Source organism: Alosa sapidissima, chromosome 6, assembly GCF_018492685.1.
Source record: "Alosa sapidissima isolate fAloSap1 chromosome 6, fAloSap1.pri, whole genome shotgun sequence".
In the NCBI taxonomy this organism is placed as follows: Eukaryota; Metazoa; Chordata; class Actinopteri; order Clupeiformes; family Clupeidae; genus Alosa; species Alosa sapidissima.
Genome location: NC_055962.1, coordinates 11,252,735 through 11,268,194, shown reverse-complemented (window position 1 = coordinate 11,268,194; position 15,460 = coordinate 11,252,735). Strand labels below are relative to the sequence as shown.

General features: G+C 42.6%; 2 protein-coding genes across 3 annotated transcripts in view; one reads left to right on the top strand and one right to left on the bottom strand.

The window, feature by feature from the left end:
- Window positions 1-15,460, top strand: part of LOC121711914 (nesprin-2-like) — a 140,106-nt gene that overhangs the window by 122,187 nt on the left and 2,459 nt on the right. For both annotated transcript variants that reach the window (XM_042095796.1, XM_042095795.1), the window contains 10 exons: window positions 903-1,158; window positions 1,475-1,543; window positions 2,663-2,781; window positions 3,810-3,936; window positions 6,835-7,037; window positions 7,794-8,021; window positions 8,393-8,521; window positions 11,638-11,829; window positions 13,330-13,386; window positions 13,812-13,858. In XM_042095796.1, the coding sequence (XP_041951730.1) occupies window positions 903-1,158; window positions 1,475-1,543; window positions 2,663-2,781; window positions 3,810-3,936; window positions 6,835-7,037; window positions 7,794-8,021; window positions 8,393-8,521; window positions 11,638-11,829; window positions 13,330-13,386; window positions 13,812-13,858 (1,427 nt within the window). The remainder of the gene's footprint in view (window positions 1-902; window positions 1,159-1,474; window positions 1,544-2,662; window positions 2,782-3,809; window positions 3,937-6,834; window positions 7,038-7,793; window positions 8,022-8,392; window positions 8,522-11,637; window positions 11,830-13,329; window positions 13,387-13,811; window positions 13,859-15,460) is intronic.
- The window catches only part of esr2a (estrogen receptor 2a), a 53,822-nt gene continuing 47,190 nt past the window's right edge, over window positions 8,829-15,460 (bottom strand). The window contains exons 8-9 of the mRNA XM_042095800.1: window positions 10,708-10,712; window positions 8,829-9,074 (exon numbers count right to left, since the gene is read on the bottom strand). Coding sequence (XP_041951734.1) covers window positions 8,894-9,074; window positions 10,708-10,712 — 186 coding nt within the window. The 3' untranslated portion in view covers window positions 8,829-8,893. The remainder of the gene's footprint in view (window positions 9,075-10,707; window positions 10,713-15,460) is intronic.

The following is a 15,460-nucleotide window of genomic DNA, read 5'->3' as shown; positions in this document are numbered from 1 at the left end:
TACGCCTCTTAGCCGAGCTTAAGATTGTTATTCAATTCTTTTGAAATCTTTCACACTGGCCCAGTAAACTGCAGCCTCACAAGATTCCTGTGTGTCTCCCATTACCTCCACTTAGACTATAATGTCGTCTTTCTCTGGACTTACTAATGAGACATTTAGCATGATTTGATTATTATTATTATTATTATTATTATTATTGTTATATTTTTAAAAAAATATTGTTTATAATGCTTTTTTCACCAGCCAATTTGACTGCCTCAAGGCAGCATAAATATTCATTAATATGAAAATGAATGACATTTTCAAAATGGTCAAACCTGCATGTTGGGTCCGGAATTATTTACATGATAAATAATGCCTTAAAAAAAATTCAAGGCTACTGTACCAGTTTAACCCAGTTGGGTTGTTGCCATTGCTTGCTTGTGGGTTGTGGTGTGGTCCTTTCTTATCTGACTCCTTCAGATTCCCTGTTTAGTGTAAACAGTGCCTCTGGCTAGCAGACAGCCTTCAGAGTTTCATTCTTCCAACTTGTTGTGGAGCTGATATATGTGTGGTGGCATAACTCACCAAAACTGTATCTCTTCCTTTCCTCAATGAAATGACCTTCATCTTTTGATAACTCTCTCCTCTGCCCTCTTCTCCTACGCCTGGCGCTCTGCGCTTGACGTTTCTCATGACGTTCTCTCTTTGTTCCTTTCTCTTTATTGTTTCTTGTCTTTTCTTTTTTCTTTTTTATTTGATGTCTCCTGTTCTCTTAATCTTCATTTTCCCCTCTGCCTCACAATGCTTTTCTTTACTGAAAGGCAAACAGTTACAATTGAATTATAATTATATAATCATGTTTTATAATTAAAGTTTGTCATTTAGGCCTAGTTTTAATCTGTGACCTTGCCTGTGTCCAGGAGCTGAAGGAAGAACCAGAGCTCCAGCAGGCTTCCCCAGGGACAGTACCCAGGCAGGGGGCCTCCTCGGTGGGGGAGCAGCAGCCTCTGGCTCCTGCCCCCGCGTGCCTTGTGGCTCCACTCCTGGAGCGCTCTGGCCGGGAGACCCCCGTGAGTGTGGACTCTATCCCACTGGAGTGGGACCACACGGGGGATGTGGGCGGCACGTCCTCGCACGAGGACGACGAGGAAGGGACGTACTACAGCACCCTCTCAGGTGAGGACACACACACACACACACACACATCCTATGGTGGTGCAGCAAGCAAAACACCTTAAGGATAATTTACCCAGCTTCCAAAAATGCTTTGGTGTGTTTCTGTGTGTTTCTGTATGTGTGTGTGTTTGTGCGTTTATATGTGTGTGTGTGTGTGTGTGTGTGTGTGTGTGTGTGTGTGTGTGTGTGTGTGTGTGTGTCTGTGTTTTTGCAACTGTGTGTATATATATGTATGTGTGTATTGTCTGTGTGAGTGTGCATGTGTGTCTATGTGTGATGTACGCCTTTGACAGCGGCAAACGCTCTCTCCCTCCAGATGTGGACGTGACTGAGAGCGCAGATGCGTTCGTAAAGGCCACTGCCCACTCGCTGGGGGAGACCTCGGGTAGGCACTGCCACACCGTGCCATGCCCCTGCACCCAACGACCCCCCACCCACACACACACACACACACACACACACACACACACGCACACACACACACACACCTACAGCAGAGTGGCTGTGGCCTGCATGAACACCACTCTCCCTAGCTCTCACTCTCTCACCCCTCCCCTGTCTGCCCCTCGCCCCCACCTAACCTCCTCCACCCACTTACTACCCCCAGTTCTCCATCAGCACTCTTCTTCACTGCACTCTCTCACTCCCTGATGGTGCTTGCACACTACACACAATCGCACGCAATTAAGCAATATGGTACATTCTCCTCCCTCTCTTTCCCCCCCTTTCCCCATACCTCCTTTTTCCATCACACACTCTCTTTCTACATCTCTCTCTCTGTCTCTCTCTCCCTCACTTGCCCTGTACCTCCCTCTCTCTGCCTCTTCTCCTCTCATCCCTCTGTTTCACCTCCTCATCTCTAATGGTACCCTCAGGGGGACATGGCGGTGTGGGTTGCCCAGCCAAGAGAGGGCTATGTCGGGGGGTAGAGCGCTCAAAGCGGCTGCAGCTTATGTGGAGCTCTTTACCTGCATAAGCCTCCTATCTATTTAACTGTCAGTACTTACCCAATATTGCATGGGGAGATCTGGGTATATTAATCTATATATATCCTGTGATCCGCACTAATAACTGCACACTGTGCCAAAACGTCCTTTCAGCTGATATTTGATATCATTATTGACATCACGTATCTGCATGTATCACATTGATGTTGTATGCTGTATTATCAGTGTATTATGATAAGAATAATCGAATGAAATTAACAATATAATGGTCAGTCTTAAATTACGAATTCATGTATAATATTCATGTTCTGTATTATTGTATTCATGGTCTGCAGTATTGTTTAACAAATTAGTACATGTGTATTAATCTGATGTTTATGTATTCAGGTTGTATATTGAATGAAATGAACTTCATCCAGTAGAGTAGCAGTGTTACTGATAATGGTTCCTGTTAATTGAGAGCAGTGGGATGCAGGGAGTTGTAGTCTTTAGTAGGCTGCTGTTAGATATGGTTGTGACATGTGTTTTGATGTGGTGTGGTGTGATGTGTGTGTCAGGTCCAGGCAGGTCCCTGGCCAAGGCTCAGAGCTGGCACTCCCAGGACTCTCAGCTGGACCTCACCGACAGTGCCGGACACACACCCATCCAGACTAGCACGCCGTACAAACAGGGATATGTAAGTACCCCTCCCACACACACACAGACACACACACGGACACACACATGGACACAATATTTGATTGTATTTTAAACTGTTAATTTCACAGAAATCAGAACACCCTTGAGCCTCGATTACTTTGACCTGCTTTGCACAGCAAAAGTCATCTCTTGCAAATGTGCTCACATGTTTTCATCGGGTTCACACATTTATCACACCCTTCTGCAAAACAGTTAACACAGATGTCATTCAAAGACCCCAAACTCTATTGGTTTTCCTGTGCTAAACAAAAGGAAAACATCTATTCACAGGTGGTAAAGATTCCTTGCATAAGTCTGAATCTCTGATACACCTGTGTGAAACAATTCCTCAATCAGCAATCATTCATTATCCATAAGAGATATCATGTCTGTTATGTGTTGCTATTTGCAAGTATGGATCTAAGGCACATTTAGAAAAAGTACTGTATTGCTATTATCCAGATGCTTACTGTAGGTCTTACATGACCATGACAGTTACATCTTGGGAGGAATGAATACAATTCATTTTTATTCAGTACATTTAGTCTTTTCAGTTTTTCCAATTCCAAAATTAAAGGCAGAAACTCTTCATTTTGAGAACTGCATTTTGCAATTTGTTGTCCAGTGTGTAATGATTGATTGAAATCACACAGTGATTTGACTACAAACAGTATGTTGTTTGAAGGCAAAATTTGCTTTTGCTGCATGTTTTAAATGTTTTGAGAGAGTAAGAGCCTTTTGCAAGCAAAATGTGTCATTTTGGCCAGAGTGTTTTTCTTTAGACATGCGTGCTAATTGTTTTGAAAACGTGATGCCAGAGTTGACACAAGCATTAAAGCGATCGAGAAAAAATGTGATGTATACACATTACATGCTGTAGATGTTGCCCTCTGCTGGCTGTACATTCATACATACATTCAGCCATCATAGACACCATCTGTCACTAGAAAGCTCGACTCCCCACATTGTGTCTGTAGAGTTGATCAATTAACTGTGTGTGTGTGTGTGTGTGTGTGTGTGGTTCAGGTTCGTCTGATGTCGGAATGCAGCGGCAGCATCAAGAGTGTGAAGCGCGTATCTCTGATCCTGGACGATGAGGAGCAGCAGGAGGAACAGGGCCTCACCGGCCTCGCCACTGCAGACAAGCAGTCAGGTGTGTGTGTGTGTGTGTGTGTGTGTGTGTGTGTGTGTGTGTGTGTGTGTGTGTGTGTGTGTGTGTGTGTGTGTGTGTGACAAGCAGTACATTATGCATGTTTGGAGATGACTATGGTCAAATGTGGGCAAAGTGTGTCTCGTCACATAGTGTCACGTCAGTAGAGCACACACACACACACACACACTCGCTCACTCCTGTTTAACCTTAAAACAGAGTAGGACAACTTAAGCCCAATGACCATTTTAATTGCGATAGTTAATCCAGTCATAATGTGGTCATATTTGAAGTCAAGCAATGGCTTGTTTTAATGTGACACAGCTGTTGTGAGGCATGCCTTGAAAGTGAATCACAAGCTGGCACGATCACAAACATGTTTGTGGTCTGTGACATCAATAAATGGTTTTACAGCGCCATCACATATCAGACTAACCACTGGTTTATGTCTTTAGTTATACAAAACAACACTTTTTCTGTCAGTTATGAGATGGATGAGGAAATGGTTCTTAATATTCTCTCTCATCTCATTCCATCTTCTCTTCTTTGCACTTTGGTGTCTTTTCTGTCAATTCTGTTTTCTTGGCTCTTTGGCTTGGCTCTTGTTTTATGTCCTTATTGCAGGGCTCTACAGTGCGCCCATTTCACTCGCACATGCGAGTAAAAATGATGGCGTGCGAGTGCAAAAAAATATTTAGGCGCACTGGTGCGAATGACTTCTAACCATGTCAATGTTTGTCTACAAAATACACCGCAACATCGAGAAACATGTGCAAACCATAGAATCACGTTGCGAATGCAGCATAAAAACTACACCTCCCATCAACGTTAGCAGTTTCGCGTTGTGACTCGCTAGTAATCGCTTCTATCAAATCCAAGAGCGCGCAGAAAAAGCGGAAAGTTAGACTAGCCAGCCAAGATGCAAAGATTGAAGAAATTAGTTCTTCTATCCAACGAATTCATCGGATATAGGAGGAACAGGATGAGATTCTGAGAATGCAGTGAGAGAAGGAAAGGTAACCTAACATGCCTTTTAGCCCAGTTGACGTATTGGCTGCAATATGCAAAATATAGCTGTAGCGAACAGGCACAAAAGTAGCCTCCCGTAATACTCCCATTTTATTCAAAGGTAGAACGCTACTGACAACGCAGGCTTCCACGCATGCTTGTTTGTTTACACTGAATACAAGCTGAAGTGCAAAACGAAAGAAGGCCTAACATTTGCCTACTGCCCCCATCAATGCAGATATTTAAAAAAAAAAGGATAAAAAAATATATATATCCTTGATAGCCTATGTTGGGTTTTTTGGAAGAGAAAATGGACTGTTTTAGTAGTAGTATTAGGCAGTATGCAGTCAGATAGGTCACCATGGGCATATTTGGATTAGCTACAGATAGATTCACAAATAAATAAATTAGCCTACATTTGGCAGGATACTTGATATACAGGCTAAATGCAAATATGGCAATGTATTATATTATTTTACATTAACAAAATGTAGGAAAATAGAACAGACTGAAAATAAAGTAGGCACTGATCTTTAAAATCCTGTTTCCTGTAGCCTAAATGTTGTCAGTCATTCTTAATATTCGCAATTGGTGCACTGGCATGTTTAACTGTTAGCTGCAGTGTAATGTTAGATTACAGTATGTGTAAGTTAAGTACAGAAGTGACTGTGCACAAGTGCTCCTGGAAAAAAATGTTAGTGTAGTGCCCTGCCTTATTGCCTTAAGGATATTTGAGTCTGGATGAAAGATTGGCATCTTCAGCTTAATCTCTCAAGAACAGAGCTTTTGGTGTTTTCAGCTAAAAACAGCTATTCCCCAACAGATTAACATCCAGCTTGACTCATCTTCACTGACCCCAACTGAATCGGCACGTAACTTGGGCGTCATAATTGATGACCGACTTTGAGCATTTAGCCGCAATTGCAAAATCATGTTGGTCTGTCCTTTACAACATTAGGAAGATCAGACCTAATCTAACACAAGATTCCACACGTCTTGTACAGGCCATGGTTATCTCCAAACTAGACTATTGTAATTCACTGTGAGCGGGACTGCCTGCTTGTGTAGTAAGAACATTGCAACAGATTCGGAATTCTGCAGCATCCCTAGTCTTCAATCAGCCGGCCTCTCTTAGTTACTCTCCATTGGCTCCCTATAGTGGCCAGAATTGCATTTAAATCTCTCACCTTGGCCTATAGGACACTTACTGGATCTGCTCCCTGCTATCTCAATTTTATGATCAAGCTGCTGTGTGGACATGCCATAAACGCATAAATTCAAGACTCTTTTCCTCAGTGGTTCCTTGTTGGTGGAATGAATTGCCAAGTGCTCTCCATTCCTGTGATAGTTTTGGGTCTTTCAAGAGGGGTCTAAAGGCATATCTGTTCAGCCTGCACTTTGTTAGTTAAGCGTTTCTTATGAGTTATGGTTTGTATATTATATTATAGTATATTATAGTATTTGTTTATTTTCATTGTTTATTTTCATTAGGTTATTGATTGCATTGACATTATTGTGTATTATTGCTATTATCCTTAATGTAGCCTTACCAACTTTTTAAAACTGTTCACTGTTAATTTAACTATTGTTTTATTTGTAAGTCGCTTTCGACAAAAGCGTCTGCCAAATCCCATAACCATCTCCTCTCTTCCACCCTCTTTTCATCTCTTCTTTCCTCTTTCCATTCAACACTTCTTCCCTTTCTCCCTCTTTTATTCTCTTCTCCTTTCAACTCTTTCCTCTCCATTCTCCTGCCACCCCTCTGTCTTCTCCTGTCTTATCTCTCCTCCCTTCCTCTCCTCTTCTTGTCCACTCCGTCTTCCCCTCCACTTCTCCACCCCTCTCCTCCTCCCCTCCCTCCTCTCCTGTCCTCCTCTTCTTTCCTCCTCTCAGGAGTGATTGAGCGCTGGGAGCTTCTACAGGCGCAGGCCATGACCCAGGAGCTGAGCAGCCAGAGAGATCGCCAGCAGCTGACCTCTGACCTCAGTGACATCACTTCCTGGCTGGGCCAAGTGACGCCCGAGCTGCAGCAGCTGCAGAAGCCCGAGCCGGATGCCACCATCGAGGCCATGGAGGCCAAAGTCCGGCAGCTCAAGGTACGATGACAGAAAAATCATTGTCATAGTTGCCACTTAATGAACTAACTGTACCTAAGAAATCAGATATTACCATTTAATTATTATGATTTAACACACACACATATTGATAATTCTCCATTCTGACTGTCAAAGTTTAACTAATGTCATGTAATGAACTTACGATACCCAGAATATCTGACTTAATTTGACCATCTCATTCTTATGATTCAACACAAATTTGGCCAAAGTTGCACAAGTTGAACTCAATGCGTTTGAAGTTTGAAACTTTGCTCTGAGCTCGTATCCACTGAGCCAATTTGTATGTCATTTTGAAGTACAGCTATGGCTGTAAGATACTTTGATGTAGCGTGCCTACCATGGCTATATGGTGTCTGAACTGTTTACTGACTAAATCTAATGTGTCTACTGGGCTTTGTAAAACATCCTGAGACTATTTCAGACGTTTTTGGCATTATAGAAATAAAATCAGATCAAATGTAATTGAATTACTTTGTTTACACTCTCCTCCTCTACCACCCCTCTCCTCTCACGCACGTCGCTGACTGATATCTATCTATCTATTTATCTATCTTTATCTGTCTATCTATCTATCTATCTATCTATCTATCTATCTATGTATCTATATCTATCTATCTATCTATTTGTCTCTATATATATCTCTATCTATCTATCTATCTATCCATCCATCCATCCATCCATCCATCCATCCATCCATCCATCCATCCATCCATTTATCCTCCCTTTGCTGTGTAGGAGATGCAGAAGACCTTTGCCCGCTACAAGGCCATGATGCTATCTCTGAACCTGGGTGGCCAGCAGCTCCAGCAGCAGGGTGAGGGTGGTGCTGAGAGGCCCGAGTGCCTGGAGGACCCGGGGCAGCTGCATGAGGCCCTGCGCTCCATGAACCAGGGCTGGACGGAGGCCTGCTCACGCCTGGAGGCCTGGGAGAGCAGCCTGCGCACTACACTCATGCGCTGCCAGGTAGGAGAGCCGGACTTTAGCGCTTACTACACCATATGCAGAGTATGTAAATCTAGAGGGAAATGTGTTGACATATCATAGGTACATAGGAGGTTTTAAGTATCAGTAATGTTAATTAATCCATTCATTCATTCGTTTATTCATGCATGCATGTATTCATTCATTCATTGGGCTAGTGTGCTCTCAGGTGTGGTTTATTGCACTGAAAAGTTACAGTATGCTGTACATACAGAACGTTCTAAAGAATATCTGGGTTCATTGAATTCAACATAGAATTGTAGAACCTTGAATTGTTGCGGAAGGGAATCTTATGTTAGAATGTTCAAAAACCACCACCCACTCACTCTTTGACCCCTGCCCTCTGCCTTCAGGAGTTCCATGAGACGTTGCACGCCCTCCTGCTGTGGCTGGCCCACGCAGATAGCAGGCGCTACACGGTGGACATACGCGATGAGTCCACCTCACTGACCGCCCTGCGCGACCACATGGCCACGCTAAAGGTAACAGTGATGTCCAGCCACCAACAGTACAGTCAAGCCAACACCAATGCCTGTCTACTTCAACAGCACTGAGAAAAGCCAGTTTAGATGGTGGAGCTATCTTACATTTGAATGCAATTGCCATGGGTTTTGAACACATTACAACATATTATATGTATATACTGTAGTACATATGCTATATATGCCGAACACACAGGATCCAAAATACATTCAATATACATAACAACACAGTATACATACGTATATATACTGCAGGTCGCTTTGGACAAAAGTGTCTGCCAAGTACAATAAACATAAACACAAACCTCTGATATGCACAGCAGTGTCCATACACATCTTTAACTAGTTGTTCTGATGTTTACGTGTTGTATTTCATAATGTTAGTGTCAGCACACTTGTGTTTGCAATAACACATCCTGTATCCTGCTGATGGCTTTGATGACTTTGAGAATTTGAGAGGGGAAATTCTGAATACAGTATCTGATTAAACCAACCACTCAATCTCCCACTCTCTCTCTCACACACACTCTCTCTCTCACACACACTCTCTCCGCTCTCTCTTTCTCTCTCTCTCTCTCTCTCTCTCTCTCTCTCTCTCCCTCTCTCTCTCTCTTTCTTAATTTAATTCAATTCAATGAGCTTTATTGACTGTGCATTGTTCAATTCAATGAGCTTTATTGACTGTGCATTGTACAATATTGCCAAAGCATTAAGAACAGTAAAATAAACAGCAGTAATAATGTTAATGATAGTAATAACATATGATTTTCAATAATAGTAATATTAATAACTTCTTCTTTAGTGGCATGCCGATACATATTTTGCTGCTGCTAGTGCAGTTTCTTTAATTTATCCTAATATATATTCATTTTCCCTTCATTTGTTCTGTGAACTCTATATTAGATATTTTTTTGCTTTTATGTAGAATTCACATCTCAGGTCTGTATAATGACTGCACTCAGTGAGAAAATGTAGCTCTGTTTCTACAGCACTCTGAGATCAGAGAGAGCCCAGTCTGGCTTCTCTAGGCTGCCAGGTTTGCTTTCGCCTTCCATGTTCTATGGCCAGGTTGTGCTCACTGAGTCTGTACATTATCAAGGATTTTGTAAGTTTTTTGTCTATTAGTATGGTTAAGGGCCAAATAGCATTCGAGTTTGTGTTGGGTTTTGGTGACTTAGTTCCAATATGTAATATACATTTCTTTCTCAGTGTATGTTATTTTGTTAGTGTGGATTTTCTCTGATAGACTATCTTTGTCTTGGTGGTTTAGATTAGTCAGATTAGTGGGTGTGATATTAGTCAATTCTATTATGAGTTGGCTGATGGGACTCATCTCAGTGTTTGTCTCTTGGCTTTTGACAGCTTCATGATGTAGTGAATTGGGGTCACAGTTCTGTTCACAGTTCACACTCACGCAGTCTCTCTCGGCACACACTCCTCGCTTCGTCCATCAACGTGTACCGCTCTCCTCCCTCTCTCTCTCTCTCTCTCTTTCTCTCTCAAATCAAATCAAATGGTGCTTTATTAAGTTAAGTCATTGTTGAGTTAAGTCATTGTTGCCAAAGCTACAGGTATAACATGTTAATAATCAACTTTACATTAATATTGGTATAGAGATAAAATGTAATAATGAAAGAAAAAATAATAATAATATTAAAATGGATAAATTGTAAATGGTATTAAAAGGACAGTAATAGCTTCAGCAGTAGTGCTATACTGTAGAAACACATCAAAACAACACAAAAATATGTAAACACATATTATATGCCTACACTTACAGTACAGATACATCTACATAAATCAATTTTAGTTAAATAGCTGAATTATCAAACATAGTATTTACATGTACACAAAGAGGATAAACTCATCAGTATATCACATAAGTGAAAGTTACAACTTTCTTTTGTTTTATGGCTGTATGGTCATAATATAATCTGCAGCTAGGCATGAGCACAGCACACATTCCTCACCTCATCCACCCACATGTACCGCTCTCTCTCTCTCTCTCTCTCTCTCTCTCTCTCTCTCTCTCTCTCTCTCTCTCTCGGCACACACTTCTCGCCTCGTCCACCCACGTGCATCGCTGCTCTTCCATCCCGCTCTTACTCAAGGGGCGAAACCATGTGTGCTCTCTTTCCATGTACTGCAGCTGATTTTTCTCTGAAACATCATTACTTCTGTTTGACATCTCCTGCCTGAGTCAACCAGCTGAGTAATAAGTAAAAAGAGGTTTTTTTTTTTCTGAGTAATGAGATTTGTTCAGTTCATCTGCTCACAACCCCGATGATGATGTTCCATTGCTCAGAATTTATTGAGCCACTTAACTGTTGCCCAGAGCGACAAAACTGTAAGGCAGTGGTCAGCACATGTGTTTACACTCCACATTAGTGCTGAGAGGAGAGGAGAGGAGAGGGCGAGGAGAAGAGAGGAGAGGAGAGGAGAGGAGAGGAGGGGGCGAGGAGAAGAGAGGAGAGGCGAGGAGAGGAGAGGGCGAGGAGAAGAGAGGAGAGGAGAGGCGAGGAGAGGAGAGGAGAGGAGAGGGCGAGGAGAAGAGAGGAGAGGAGAGGCTCTGCCTGTCTTGTATTATGATGCCATGAAATTCTCTCCATCCAAATGATTAAATGTAGTCAAATGCCGAGTCAAAGGGAGACTGGAGATATGGGGGTAAAGTAGACGTGGTCTGGAGGTTTACACCTTTGTTCTCTCTCTGGCCCATTCCCAGCCTGGCAGATGCAGATTAAAGGTGTTTTTCTTTATTTATTTATTTTTCATTGTAACCTGTGTACTTGCTATTAAGCACCTTGAGACTATTTCAACCGTTAATGTAGAATAAATAAAATTCACTTCAGTTCAACTCAACTGGATTGGATTGAATTGAGCAGAACTCGGCTGGACAGAACTGAATGGAACTGGTCTACTCTAGACTGGGCTGGGCTGAGTCTGAGCTGAACTGATCTGAATTTATCTGAATTCAATGGAATGGAAACAAATTGAATTGATTCAAACCGAATCGAGTCGAATCAATTCGAATTCAACCAACCTGAAATGACTTGAATTGAGTTGAATTGAGCTGAATGTAAAGTGTGTGTGTGTGTCTCTCTCTCTCTCCTGCCCAGGGCCTTGAGGAGGAGCTGCGTGAGCGACAGAGGCAGGTGGGCTCGCTCCAGGAGCTCACAGCCCAGCTGCTCCCCGAGGCCAGTGCAGAAGACAGCATCGAGGCCCGCGAGAAGCTACACGTCATCGGTAACAAGCTGAGGCTACTGCTGCGCCAAGTGGGCCAAGACCTCTGCACCGTCCAGAAGCGACTGGTGAGACTCGCACGTTATTTGTTTGTTTGTCTGTTTGTTTTACTTGTTTGTTTGCTTGCATACTTGATGGGTGGGCCAGGACCTCCACACCATGCAGAGGAGACTGGTGAGACTAATTTGTTTGTTTGTTTGTATGTTTACTTGCTTGCTTGCTCGCTTGATTATTTGCTTGTGTGTGTTTGTCAATGTACAATTTTTAGAGTCATAGATCTGATTATGCATCAGTGTAGAGTTTTTTTTTGTAGAATTTGAAATGTGCATAAATAGGTAGTCAAACACAACCCAAAAGGAGGACATTTCAGGCAGCAGTTTTGAAACACCAGTGCTCAGGACTTGATTTTTGTCTGTCTTTCTGTAGACATTTGAGAGAGACTTTCCTAATCTCTGAGACTAGCTGGATTGTTACATTAGAATGACTCTGTGTGGCACTATTACCAGCTCAGAGAGTCTATTTCTAGGGAGGACAGAAGGTACTGATTGAACATGAGGCAAAATGGATGCATCAGTAATGGCAGAGGATCCAGAGAAGCCAGTATAAAAAGCACTCAGTGAACTGACCACTCCCAAATAGCCTCTTTTTTCCACAGTAAATGTCTTCAGATAATGATTCTGAAATACATTCATAGCTGTGGAGTTTTCAGTGAAATGGTGTGCCATCCCTGAGCTTTTTTGAAATATTAAGAGTGAAAACGTTTCTGTGAGCAGTCAAAGCCTTATTTGGGGTTGTTCAGACTAACAGGGCCAGTCTTTGACTTCAGTCAAGGAACTCTAAAGCGCCATGTTGATTGGTCTCACTGCTATGGTGCTAACAGGGCCAGTCTTTGACTGCAGTCAAGGAACTCTAACTCTCGAACTCTAGTCACATTAGCTACAAAAGGCAGCGACCAACTTCGAGTTGAGTGGGCTGTTAACAAGGCTGTACTCCGTTGTTGATTTCTTGCTAGGTATTGCAAAATATAAGGCCACAAACCCTGAACTTACATGTTAGTACAGAAATATTGCCTTCCATGAGTTAGCTCCGCCATCTTGGATAAAGTTTTTGAGGTAACTTTCAAGCAACGAACGTCATGTCACTTTCACTCCGATTGGCAGTCGCTTTGTTGCATCGCTCAGCATTTGCATAAAATAGACTTCTTGTCTATTTTGGCCCCGCCTTTGCTCGTGGCAACGGCAAGCTCATCACTTGGCCACTCCTATTGAAAATGAATGGGAGCCTGCTGCTTTGCCGCTGTCTCTTGTAGCTAATGTGACTGTGGGCTAACACCATGCAGCAGTAGCCGCAGAGCCAGCAGCCCCTTAAAGCACAGTATTTTTTTTAAAGCTGAGTAGTAGAAAGGAACATTGAGGAACTGTAGTGTAAAATGCGGAGGACTGATATAAAACTATTGAGTTTCTATTTTGGACAATGGTACTCTTGGGCCCCTGTAATAGCCAAATAGCTAACTTTTCTGACAGAGTTTCTGTTTGTCACACTAAACCTGCCTTTGTAAATGGTTACAGGACTCAGCTGAATCGCTGCATCAGAGCAGGCAGCTGGCAAGAATCCCGGGATCGAAGGTAGGTACACCGCACAAGCCCTCAAAGCCATCAGCAATTATCCACTTATAGTTCATTTCCGTCTGACAGAGTGGAAAAACACCACTGTCAGTGAACAGAGGGTAATCAGAGCAGCTTTCCACAAGCATGAAAGACTAGCGCTAGCGTAGAGAAACATATTTCTAATGTTCACCTCAATTCTCCTCAAGTTGAGAGAAAAAGAGCTGAAGAGATACTACTGTAAGTGAATAATGTACAGATTATCCTCGAGCAGTTTACCAGCACCCCTGTTTTGCAGCCCTTGGTGTTTTTTGCATGTTGTCCAAAATGTTCATCTAAAGATGGACAGAATCAGAGCTCGCTGCGTATTCAGTTTTGAATCCATGTTTGTGTGTTGATGTACTGTAAGCAGTGTGATTGACAGGCCTGTGTTCCATTCCCTGTAGGATTCCCCATCTGAAGCAGGAGGCAGACGATCGCCAACAGGCAGCAGGTGAGACACATGCGCACACACACGCATATGGGCATAAACACACACCAGTGGCGATTGCTGCTCTTTGGAACAGGGGAAGCTCTAATAAAAATGGTCAATTATTAAATTAATATTATTAAGGTGCTATATTGTTCTTTGAGGGCAAAAATTATCCCAAAACCCAGAATAGGCCAAACAGTAGGCTATAGAGTTGGCATGGCAGACATGGCATAATGTAGCCTACAACGTTATATAGCGCGCTACCTAACTTAGCCTAAATACACAACTGAAACAAAAGCAAGTCACAAACTCTGTAACTCCACATCACGGTTTTATTTACAGTATGCTATTTACAAAGACAAATAGAAACCGACTGTATTGCTCCCAAATTATGAGAATTTGAGCTGCAACTTGCCTTGCCTCTCGACTTCACCTGCCAACGTTAACACATCCCTTGAACTTGAACCACTTCCTGTCAGATCGCGACATATGCTGTCAATCAAAAAGAGTCCAGCCTCTATGACGGTTCCTCCAATCATCATACAGAAGCTCGGCGTCCGGGCCATCCCACTGTCCCATAGACCTCTCCGGAATAAGTCCCGCCTCCATAACTTCCGTATCCATCCAACTTCCGGGCGTCAAATGTCTATGGGAAATAACATGGCGTTTCGAAATATCATACCGGTAAAACATCTTTAGGTGGCGAAGTAGAAAAAAATGGTGGGCCGATTGGCCTACACACTTCTGCCATCTAGTTTCCACTGGGTTTTTTGATTGTCAGTGCTATTAAAGTAAAGTATATCAGTAAGAAGCACTAAGCTAACGCACGCTTCAGACGCCGCAACTCCCCCAGTCAAAGTTGCATAGCAACGGCAATGTTTCATAGTTTGTCTTCACCGAAATGGAGTTCGTGACACCAGAGCCTGTCTACGGAGGTGGCACTAACCCTGCGTGAAATCATCATGTTTGATAGGTTGTTAATACATTCTGAAAACGTTACTGTTCTGATCAAGGTCATGCAAAATAAAGCTATCGACTAAATACGATTCAGCCTCTGATTCCTAGTCTGCTTATCATTATCTGTTATTCGTGAAAAAAAATCTCATCTCGTCATGTCTTTAGTGTCTTCGTCGGCAATTTCTTTCTTTTTCAAATATCTCAATAACAGCCAACAAACTCGCACAGTCAAACCAAAGTTAAGTCATGTTGAAAAGAGGCTGAACCAAAGATTCTATAGTTTTATAGCTTTATCAACGTCTCTGGCTGAACCTGGCAAACGATTTACATTTATAGACCACTGAAACCACGCATGAATCACACGTGAAAATGACCATCACGTTAGGTTGTGACTGGGTTGTGAGCAAGATCTAACGCCCTCCTCCTCCCATGTACATCGGAACTAGCTCCCGGTTAGCATTAATAATCGTTTACTGCTTAAACGGCACCGACAATCAAAAAATCCTGTGGAAACTAGATGGCAGAAGTGTGTAGGCCAATCGGCCCACCAGCTTTTTCTACTTTGTCACCTACAGAGTTTGACAGGTAAGATCTTTCGAAACGCCATGTTATTTCCCATAGACATTTGACGACCGGAAGTTGGATGGATACGGAAGTTACAGAGGC